Genomic DNA, 10,795 nt, shown 5'->3' with positions numbered 1-10,795 from the left:
TCAGACCTGAGGGCCCCTGCTGTGTCCCGGGCCTTCTCCCGGGGATGGGGACCCCCGGGTGGATGGCGCCCAGCGCCGTGTGCAGAGCGGAGGGGCGCCCAGACCTAACGGGCCGCGGGGACAGACAGGTGCTGAGTGGGGCCCGGCGTGGGTGTGCAGGGCCTCTGGGCAGCCAGGAGGCCGGCAGACGGGGCCTGGCCCCGGGTCCCCCCTGCCCGCAGGCCCGGGGCGAGGAGCCAGCCTCGGCCCCGCAGGCGCGCAGAGGTGGCTTTGGACACGACTGTCGCCCGCTGCTCTGGAAACACAAACAGGCGGCCAGGGTAGGTAACTTCCTGCTGACACATGTGCCGCCGGGCGGTGGGCTGGCTGCGGGGGCTCGGTTTGTGAGGTGATGTCTGGGAGGCCGGCTCCCGCCACCCCCCGGGGCCGCCAGACGGGCTCCCTGGGCGGGCCGACCGCCGGCTCTGCCCGGTCCCCACAGGCCCGCCCGCCCACGGGGAGCCGGGCAGAGGCCGGGCGCGGGCCTGGGGACAGACACGGGCACGCACGTGGGCTCCCAGAGATCAACACACGGAGGTGCTTGTTATTGGTGATTGTCATCAGAACAACTTGATAGGAGACCCCACTGGGGGGGCTGGCCCCCCAGGCCCCGGCCTCCGAGGTGGGCCTGCCCGGGCCAGGGGACAAGGAGCAGGGTGTGGGGTGGGGCGGGGCCCGCAATCGGTGAGCGGGAAGGGCGGTGGGAGGACACACGCCCCGGGCGCTGCAGGCGTGATCGCATGATCCCGATGGGCCCTGAGGCCGCCCCAGCAGGAACTCAGGAAGTGGGTTCTCTGGAGGCGCTTGGCACAGAGGCTCCCCAGTTTCTGGGGCCCTCGAACCTGAGGACAGAGTCGCTCCTGGACCCTTGGGCTGGGAGGGACAGCAGGAGGCGCCAGGCGGGAGGCCGGGCGGGGGCTGGGAGCCAGGGCGGAGGCCGAGGTCAGATGCAGGCGCAGCACAGCGTGGAGCAGTCCAGCTTGGCGGGCGGCCCCGGGCTCCCCGCCTTCTTGTTGAGCTTGGGCAGCAGCAGGGTGAAGGACATGGCCAGCGCGCAGTGGTAGAAGCTGTGCACGTAGGTGTAGTCCCAGTCCTGGGGGGGGGTCAGTGTGTGCCTCAGCCCTGTGCCCCTGTACCCCCATGCCCCCTCGGCCCTGTGCCCCCCATGCCCCCTGTGCCCCCCATGCCCCCTGTGCCCCCTCAGCCCTGTGCCCCCTATGCCCCCTGTGCTCCCTCAGCCCTGTGCCCCCCGTGCCCCCTGTGCTCCCTCAGCCCTGTGCCCCCCGTGCCCCCTGTGCCCCCCATGCCCCCTGTGCCTCCTGTGCCCCCTCAGCCCTGTGCCCCCCTTCCCCCTGAGCCCCCCATGCCCCCTGTGCCCCCTCAGCCCTCTGCCCCTGTGCCCGAGCTCCCTCCTCACCAGGCCCCTCCCCGCTGCTCTGCGCCCCTACTGTGTGCCCAGCTGACATAGGCTCCCCTCCCCGCCCCGATCCCTCACGTGTCCCCGGACTCTGCTCACTGTCCTCCCCTCACTGCCAGCCCAGGCCCGTCTCTCCCACCACCAAACCCCAGAGCACGGAGTCTGAGCCGTGAGGCCTCCTGGGCCTTTGGCCTTGCACTGAGGCTCCCCCCCGCGCCCCCCCCCCCCAGGCCGCCTCCGTGCATCTCGGAGCCAGCTCTGCACGGTGCCCGCGGTGCCAGGGTGTGGGAGGCCCGGGCACTGCCTGAGGGGGTCCCGTGAAGCGCCCCCCCGCCCCCGTACCTCGAAGAAGAAGCGCAGCATCAGGGCCAGGGCCCCGAAGCAGAGCCCGGGGCCCACCTGCTGGGCGTAGACGCTCCTGTCGGGGTACAGCCCCCTCTTCTCCTTCATCTGCCGCAGCTGCAGGCACAGGCGCAGCTCAGGGGCGGGGCCGCCCGCACGGCCGCCTGGAGCCCGGGCGCTCGCACCCCGTCGCCCTCCGGCAGGGGCGTGTGTCCCGCTCAGCAGCTGCGGGACCCACAGGACCCACAGCCAGGGACAGGCCGGGAGCCCGGGGCCGTGTGGCCTCCCGCCCCTGCCTGCCACCCCTCCTGCCTGTCCGAGCTGCACCCAGCCCTGATGGCTCCCTGACCCAGCCGGCGGGCGCCCTGAGGGGACAGACACCCAGCTGTTCACAGCCGGTGGGGAGGGGGGGGAGAGGGAGAGACGGGGGACCGAAGCTCTGGGCCCGCCCGCCGTGTGGCTCCGGGGCCTGTGGCCATGGCAGCCTCAGTCAGCGGACACGCAGTCCTGTCTGTCAAACCTGCGCCTTCCTGGGGCCGTGCCCGGAGGAGCCCGCAGGCGTTTTCATGGAAAAAGAGGGGTTCACACCCCAAACGTTGAGACAATGTGAGCCTGAACCCGGGAACCCGCCCTGGGCCGGTGCTCTGAGCACGGACATCCTGGACAGAGGGAGACGGTGGCTGCACCCCTCACCGCACCCCGGGGCCAGGCAGCACCCCACAGCACAGACCCCGCCAGGCAGCACCCACAGCACAGAGCCCACCAGGCAGCACCCACAGCACAGAGCCCACCAGGCAGCACCCACAGCACAGACCCCGCCAGGCAGCACCAGGCCCATCAGCCACGTGGCACTGGCTCAGGGCGGGTCTTGCCACCGAGGGTTCCAGTCCAGTTTGGTGAAACGAAGCCCAGTGTCCCGTTTTCCAGAATTTTCCACAAACTGTGAGGAATTGGGACCTGCACAGCGTGGGCAGCACGTGGGTGCAGCTACCGTGGCCCTGGGTGAGGGCCCGAGGCCCCAGAGCCCTCATCAGCCAGCCCTGCCCCTGCCTGGGCCCCGCCTGCCCAGCCCAGTCCCAGTCCCGGTCACACCCTCTCCCCAATCCCTCTCCCCGGCTGCTGCTCCCAAACCCGCTCCCGGAGGGAGGGGCAGCCCGGCGCCGGGGCTCATGGGGAGGTGTTGACCCAGGAACCAGGAGGTCAGAGTTCGATTCCCGGTCAGGCCCAGGCCCAGGCTCGGGCCCAATCCCCAGGCAGGGGCGGGCAGGAGGCAGCCGGTCCATGATGCCCCTCTCTCGTCATTGATGTTTCTATCACTTCTATCTCTCTCCTTTCTTCTCTCTCTCAAAAATCAATTTAAAGAAAAAGAAAAGAAAAAAAAAAAAGAAAGAAAAGAAAGGAGGCTGAGCGTGGGAGAAAACTGCCCCTCCTTCCGGAAACGCCGGCCTTGCCCGTCCTCGGTGCACACCGCGGGAAACGGCCTGAAAACACGCCGAGCCCCCCGGGGCGGCCCGGGCCCTCAGACGGGGGCGGGGACGGCTTCGGGCCGGTGAGCCGCAGCCCCCTCCCACGGGGGCGGTGGGAGGACCACGCCCGGAGCACGGAGCCCCCGCTTCCTGCGGAGCCGGTGGTGCCGCATCCCGGCGGCTCCGAGGTCCCGAGGGCTCCTTCCTCCGCGGACGCGTCGGACCCAGCACCTCCTCTGGCCCGCGGGCAGCTTCGGGGATGCTCCCGGCGCGGAGCGGGGAAGGCGAGGCCTGGCCCGGCTACCCTGCGGAGCACGCTCACCGGCTGGGCTCTCGGCGCCTTATTTTTCCGGGACCCAAACGGCCGAGCAGAGCTCTATGCCCGCGGGGGGAGAGGAGCAGGTGTTTGCAGAGCAGGCCCCCAGGCCTCGGTTTACCTTCCTGAGTCTGTGAAATGGGTTGTGGGCTCCGTCTGCACCCCCTGCCCAGCCCCGCCCCGTCCCCCGAGTGCCGCCACCGAATGCCAGGCCTGGGCGCGGCTCCCCGCAGGGCTCAGCCCTTCCCTGCCCCGGGGACCCAGGACCCCATGCGGGTCCTTCCCGCTGCAGGGCCCTCGTCAGCGTGGGCCAGGGGGGCACGTTTCGGTTCCGGCAGGCGGGGGGCCTGGGACCACGGAGGGCCCAGGGAAAAGGGCCTCATGGGGATCAGACCTCCGGTGCCCCGTGAAAGGCCATCGCCTGTGAACGCACGAGCAATCCCATCTTCCTGTCAACCTCGCCCACATCCTCCCTTCGCATTAGAACCAAGCGGAAGGCCCGCCTCCTCCAGGAAGCCTGCCCAGATTCACCCACGCCTTGTCCTCCACTGAGACGGCATCTCCAAGCAGCTACTCTCATCAGGAACAAAAACTAGCAGTCCCCGGTGCCTGAGCCCATCCGAAGCCAGCTGTGTGCCATCTCTGAGCCAGCCTAGGAGGTGGGCCCTGGGCTGTTGCTCTAATGCCCCCTTGACAGATAGGGAAACTGAGGCAGAGAGGCTCTGTAACTTGGCTTAGGTCCGGAGCTAGTGGGTCACAGACATGAGACAAGCCGGGTCTGCGTGGCTGGGGCACCGGGGGGTGGTGGGGGAAGGGGCATTTTCTACGTGTTTTAGCCAAAGCCGTGTCCGGCCCGCCCGCCTGGGGGGAGGGGAGTGGGGACAGCCAGGGAAGGTACGCACCCACTTCACCGCGATGATGAGGACGGCGGTGCCGATGGGGCCGGAGTACACACCGTAGCCCCCGCGGTCCTGGTAGATGCGGACGGCGATGGTCAGGACCCCGAACATCACCAACGTTGACCGCTTGGGCTCGTCGAAGTCGGCCAGGGCTGGAGGGGCCGGGAGAGAGCGGGAGGAAGAGCGGGGTGGCCCCCGGCCCTCCTGGCCACCGCTCTCCCTGGGGCGGCCCTGGGGGCCGGGGTGGGGGTGCTCCCTCCACCAGGGAGACCCTGGGCCCGCCTGGTCACCCAGGGTCTGGCTCCGGCCGTTGCCGGGACCCAGGAGGACAGGGAGCCGGGGACCTGGGGCCGGGCCGGCCGGACGCCGTCTGAGAGACCGAGAGGCCCGCACAGCGCGCTCTGGAACGAGTCCCTCTGCCCACACACCCCGCCGGCACTGTGGGGTGAGGCGGGTCTTGGGGGCAGAGCCTGGCCGGAGCAGGGGTTCTCGGGCCAAGGACGCGGAGGTGGGGCCCCCGGCTGCCCCCTCGGCCAGGCAGGGCCGGCAGGGCCCGCCCTCGGCCAGCGTGTCCCTTTAAAAGGACATGGAAGCGGGAGCGGGGCTGGAACCCAGGAGAGGGCGGGGGTGGGCGGAGGGAGCCGGCCGACCACTCACCCATCAGCGACACCCACATGCTGAGCGCCGTCCCGTAGACGCTGAAGTGCTCCAGGAGGTCCAGCCGCATGAAGCAGAGGATGGACAGGCCGGGCCCCTGGCAGGCGTGGTGGAGCTGGGGAGACCCGGCCGTCAGGGCAGGGCCCGGGGGTCCCCAAGCCCGTCCTGCCAAGCCAGGCCCGTGGCGAAGCAGCGCCCCCTGGCTGTGGGTCCCGGGAAAGCCACAATGGCTCCCCTGTGAGACGGGGCCCCAGGGCTCTGTGCCCCGGACGGGTGCCCCTCAGGCGGAGCGAACGGAGGTCCCCTCTCCCCAGGCTCCCGAGGGCCGGTCCTGGCGCCCTCTGGGCATGAGGCCAGTGCCTTTTTGGGGGTGCCAGTCTACTCTTCAGGAGCTTGGGGGGGTGGGCTCTCTCCCCACAAGTTACCCCTGCTGCCTGGGCTCCCCCACAGGGGATTTCTCAGACCCGAGGGGCATCCAGACCCCGGGGCCTGTGGAGACTCGCTCGGCGGCTCGGCGTCATGAGGGTTCCCGACTCCGCAGGTGTGGGTCCGGCCCAGGTGCGTTTTAAAAAATATATATTTTATTGATTTTTTACAGAGAGGAATAGAAAGTTAGATACATCGATGAGAGAGAATCATCAATCAGCTGCCTCCTGCACATCCTCCACTGGGATGTGCCCGCAACCAAGGTACATGCCTTTGACCGGAATCGAACCCGGGACCTTTCACTCCGCAGGCCGACGCTCTATCCACTGAGCCAAACCGGTTTCAGTGACAGGTGCATTTTATTTTGCCGAGGTTCAGGCTGGTGCTGATGCTGCCGGTGGGGAACCCACTTTGAGAACTACCGGTCTGCAGCTGTCAGCTCCTGTTCCTGGTTCCCAACCTTCCTGACGCCACGGCCCTCTAATACGGCTCCTCTTGTGTGGTGACCCCCAGCCGCAACAGTATTGTCGTTGCTACTTCCTCACTGTAGTTTTGCTGCCGTTGTGAACCATAATGTAAACGTCTGTGTTTCCCGATGGTCTCAGGCGACCCTGCCTTGACCCACAGGCTGAGCACCGCCAGCAGGGTCACCTAACACCATCGGGAAACACAGACGTTCACACTATGATTCGTTAACAGTAGCAAAGTCACAGTTAGGAGGCAGTCACGGAGATAATGTCATGGCTGGGAGAACCACGCATGAGCAGCTGTGTCAGCATGGCGCTGTCAGGAAGCTGTGAAGTGCGGGAGCCGCAGAGACCCCGCGCCCGCGCTGAGCCCGGGGGTCTCACGCTGTCCCCCAGTATCTGGCTTAAGAGCAATTTTTAGAGCAAGTGCCTGATGGGATATTTCAAAGCCTCCACCTTGTTTCTAACAGAAAACAACTCCTTTCGGGCGCACACGTCGCCGTGTAAGTCATATTTCATCCTGTGACATAATTATTTTGACGCGTCCCACGGCTAAACAAGCTGGGCGGCACACTGGGCTGGTGATGGGCCGGCGCGGCGGGAGGGCGGAGGTGGACAGGGAGCTGCGTCCAGAGGCGCCGGGGCGGCTCCGGGGCGGCTCCGGGGCGGGAGCCCGGGTCCCCTGGCGAGGGGAGCAAACCGGGGCCGATTCCGAGCCCTTGCTGGTGGCAGCTGTTGGTGACCCACCATTCCGGCGCCCCGAGGGGGCTGTTACCAGCGGCCTGGTGCCCCCCAGCAGGCCAGACCCCTGCGGCTCTGCCCGGCTCAGGTCCGCTCCGTGCTGAGCTCTGGATGTGCACCCAGAAGAGGCCAGAGGACAGTGAGCAGCGGCGGCCATGACTGTGTGGTGGGGAGAGGAGTTCAGGTGCAGTCTGATCCAAGTGCCCCCTCCCCGTGGGGCCGAGGACGGCGGGGGACACGGCTCCCCATGCCTCTGTAGGCAGAGCCGGGCCCTGTGAGGGACATGGACGTTCTCCGGCCCCTGTTCCTTCTAGAGCTGCGTCTCCTTCAGCCCAGCCCGGCCCCTCCTCTGAGGCGCAGGTCACCGTGGGCCGTTCCAGACTTAATCCTCTGACATTCTGGGCAGGTCTGTGCCGGCCCCGTCAGGAGCAGGATTCCTCTCTGTCTCGTCCTGGCCCTGACCCCAGCCCCCTCCTTTGGTGCTCAGTTAGCGTCTGCCCTGTGAAGGCAGGCCAGGGAGCAGGGGTAGGGATGAGGGTCACAGAGGAGGGCCAGGGGGGCAGGGCCTGGGGGCAGGGTCTGGAGTGGTTTAAGGAGATGAAACCTCCCTTTGTATACATATATACACACATATATGCATATACATATACATATACATATACATATATACACATATATATGCATATACATATATATATTTATTGATTTCAGAGAGGAAGGAAGAGGGAGAGAGAGATAGAAATATCCATGATGAGAGAGAATCATGGATCGGCTGCCTCCTGCACGTCCCCCACTGGGGATCGAGCCCACAACCCGGGCCTGTGCCCTTGACTAGAATCGAACCTGGGACCTTTCAGTCCGCAGGCCGACGCTCTATCCACTGAGCCACACTGGCCAGGGCCTCCCTTCATCTTTGGGTGCAGGGGCAGGCCTGGCCCAGCGAGGGGCTGGCAGGGGTGGGTGCGGCTGGGGGCTGGTGTCAGAGAGCCATCTTTGGGGCCACGCTAACAGGGCCTTGCCTCTGGAGCTTAGACCAGCGGCTGGCTGCTCCCCTCCCCCCACTGCTGTCAAATGGGGACAAGAACACCTGCTCCGGGGTGGGCCCGCGGACTCCGTGTGCGGAGCCCGGTGTCAGGGAGGGTCCCGAGGGGCTGAGGGAGACGCAGTTCCAGAAGGAACAGGAGGAGCCGGGGGAGGTTTAAGGAGATGAAGCCGATCCATGATTCTCTCTCATCATGGATATTTCTATCTCTCTCTCCCTCTTCCTTCCTCTCTGAAATCAATAAATATATATATGTATATGCATATATATGTGTATATATGTATATGTATATGTATATGTATATGCATATATGTGTGTATATATGTATACAAAGGGAGGTTTCATCTCCTTAAACCACTCCAGACCTAGCAGAGCTGGGCCAGGGCCTTCAGAGAGAGAAAGGGCCAGTGTGGCTGGGAGGCCGAGGACATTTGTCACCGGAGGCAGCTGCCCCTGCCATTCTGGGCGGGCCGGGCGCGGCCGGGTGGGGCCGGGCGGGGAGGCAGCTGTGGGGCGGGCACCGCGGAGCGGGGGCGGTGTCCTGGCTGCTCTAACGGGCCTGGGCAGCAAGACAGGGCCCCTCCCCGGCCCCAGACCCTGTGTGTGTCCTGTGGGGGAGCGCCCCCCGCCCGGCCCGGACTCACCGCCCATGTCCACAGCGCCCCCCTTTCTCAGCTCGAACAGACTTCCTGGCGCTCACCCGAGCCCGCGAGAGGAGCAACGGGAAGGCATCGGCCCGAGGGTTCGAGCTCGCCACACCTCGGGCTCAGCCCCGGGGACTCAGGGCGAGTCCCCGCCCTGGGCGCTGGCGCGGCCTCCCTGTAGCCGAGGCCTCTCCCGCCCAGAAGGGGGCCGCTAGGCCCCCAGCCCGCCCGGCACTGCCCAGGAGCACGGGCGGGTGCACGCCAGCTCGTCTCGCCGCGGGCCCCGCGCAGGGCACAAGTCTGCCAGCACACGCGGTGCCCACGGACCTCACACCCAGCTGCCTGCACCCCTGGCCTTGCCCACAGAGGCCTGAGCTAGGGGCCGGGCTGGCCCGGGCGGGAGGCAGTGCCCCCGGGAGACGGGGAGCTGGGCTAGAGGAGGGTCTGAAGGCAGATGGTCAGAAGGCAGAGAGGAGCCGCCCTGCGAGGCCAGCGCGGGGGTGGGGGGTGGGGGGGAGGGGGAGAGGGGCTCAGAGGGGAGCAGACAGGGGAGGCAGGAAGGCGCTGAGACGCAGACAGGTGACAGCGTAGGGGGTGACTGATGAGGTCGGTGGCTGCACGGACAGACAGAGGGCTGATTGGCCGGGTAGATCCGTAGGCAGGTAGACGGACGGACAGACAGACCGGAGCTGGAGGGATGGATCAGAGTGACGTGTGGAGAGTCCGAGGGACAGAGCTGGGGGAGCACCAGGGGGCTCAGGGAGAACGCGCTGTACGGGGATGTCATTCAGAAACGCGGAGGCCAGACAGACAGGCACAGAGAGGAGGGAGAGGCAGACGCGGAGGGAAGACGGGACACAGAGAAGCAGGAAGAGCCGCACCGAGGGGAGGGGGCGGGGGAGACGGGCGGGGGAGGGGGCCCCCAGAGCGAAGGGGCCCCCAGCCTATAAACAGAAGGAGAAGGAGGGCCGCTGAGCGGGCCACTCCCCCGTCCGGAGTCAGGCTCCCTGCGAGGGGCTTGGTCTCACGCGCACCAGTCCCCGCGTGATCTCCTGGCACCCCTGGGGAAACCGAGGCCCAGGGGGCGGAGCGATCCCCCAGCCTCTCTCCTGGACCCGGGCTTCCCTTCCATCTCCAATCACTCTTCTTCAGCAGGAGACAGAGGAACGTGTGTGTCCTGTGGGGGAGCGCCCCCCCTCCCCCCCGCCCCACCGGACTCACCGCCTCGAAGAACGTGGTGAAGAGGTAGACCATGGCCTCCATGTGGAAGCGCCTCTTGGCGGCGATGCTGACGGCGGGCAGGAAGGCCAGGCTGCTGAGGGTGGGCAGCAGCAGCTTGGCCACGAGCGTGCCCATGGCCGGGAGGAGGGCGCTGGCGGGAGGTGGGGGCTCAGGCCTGGTGTTTGGGGTAGGGAGAGCCGGGGAGCCGGGCCGGGAGAGCCAGAGAGCCGGGCCGGTGGCGGGGAGCCGGGCCGGTGGCAGCTGTGGTTTAAATGCCCGGAGGGGGCGGGACCAGCGCACATGTCGGGCAGCACAGAGGGTTCGACAGCTGAGGCCCCACGTGACCCGCACTTGTCTCAGAGGTTTGTCACTTTAGTCTCTGCGAGGCCGGGGCTGCTGATGCAGGGAGACCGTTTGGAGGCGGAGGAGAAAGTGCCCATGTGTCCCACCCCCGTATCCGGGCTTCCCCCTCCCCGGACGGGATCCCAGCCTCTGTCCACGGCCCGAGAGGAGAGAGCACCGCGGCCCCGCCGTCCGCACGCCGAGAGGACCTGCAGATCCGGTGCCCGGGCACCAGCCCAGGGCCTCCTGCTCGCCCGCTCTCCTCCTGCCAGGTTTCCCTGGGCCGGACCGGCGCCGGACGTGTCTGCTGCGGCTGATGGTTCCCACGGAGGCCGGTGCCGGCTGCTCCGCGGTCCGGGGCCGTCCTCCCCGGTTCCCGTCCCTCCTCACAGCGAGGCCTGGGCACCGCCAGGGCGGCCCCCAAACCCCCGGCCGAGGAGCGATGGGCGTGTTGAGCCTCTGGCTGGGTCTCCTGGACTGACGGCCGGATCGATCGATCGATCGATCGCCCGATTTGTCTATTTATCTGTTGTCGGCAAAAGATCCGCTCTGGCCGAAACCGGTTTGGCTCAGTGGATAGAGCGTGGGTCTGTGAACTGAAAGGGCCCAGGTTCGACTCCGGTCAAGGGTGTGTACCTTGGTTGGGGGCACATCCCTGGTAGGGGGTGTGAAGGCGGCAGCTGATCAATGATTCTCTCTCATCGATGTTTCTAACTCTCCATCCCTCTCCTTTCCTCTCTGTAAAAAACCAATAAAAATGTTTGTTAACAAAAGGA

The 10,795-nt window shown here is 66.9% G+C and overlaps 1 protein-coding gene across 1 annotated transcript; it reads right to left on the bottom strand.

Moving 5' to 3' along the window:
• Positions 1–563: 563 nt before the first annotated feature.
• Positions 564–10,317, bottom strand: MYMK (myomaker, myoblast fusion factor). The gene is made up of 5 exons (XM_036420423.2): positions 9,678–10,317; positions 5,137–5,251; positions 4,483–4,631; positions 1,799–1,915; positions 564–1,132 (listed from the first exon to the last, which is right to left on the bottom strand). The coding sequence occupies exons 1-5, from the start codon at positions 9,810–9,812 to the stop codon at positions 983–985; spliced, it is 666 nt and encodes a 221-aa protein (XP_036276316.1). The 5' UTR covers positions 9,813–10,317; the 3' UTR covers positions 564–982.
• Positions 10,318–10,795: the final 478 nt, after the last annotated feature.

This window comes from Pipistrellus kuhlii, unplaced genomic scaffold (genome assembly GCF_014108245.1).
Source record: "Pipistrellus kuhlii isolate mPipKuh1 unplaced genomic scaffold, mPipKuh1.p scaffold_m20_p_68, whole genome shotgun sequence".
Taxonomy (NCBI): domain Eukaryota; kingdom Metazoa; phylum Chordata; class Mammalia; order Chiroptera; family Vespertilionidae; genus Pipistrellus; species Pipistrellus kuhlii.
Note: the sequence above shows the minus strand (reverse complement) of the source record. Positions and strands in the feature narration are given on the sequence as shown.

Coding starts and splice junctions, on each gene's coding strand:
- MYMK (XM_036420423.2), bottom strand. CDS start 9,812: ATGGGCACGCTCGTGGCCAAGCTGCTGCTGCCCACCCTCAGCAGCCTG. Junction 4,632..5,136: donor CATGTGGGTGTCGCTGATGG/GTGAGTGGTCGG, acceptor CGGCCCCTCCAG/CCCTGGCCGACTTCGACGAG. Junction 1,133..1,798: donor TGCTGCGCTTCTTCTTCGAG/GTACGGGGGCGG, acceptor ACCCCCCCCCAG/GACTGGGACTACACCTACGT.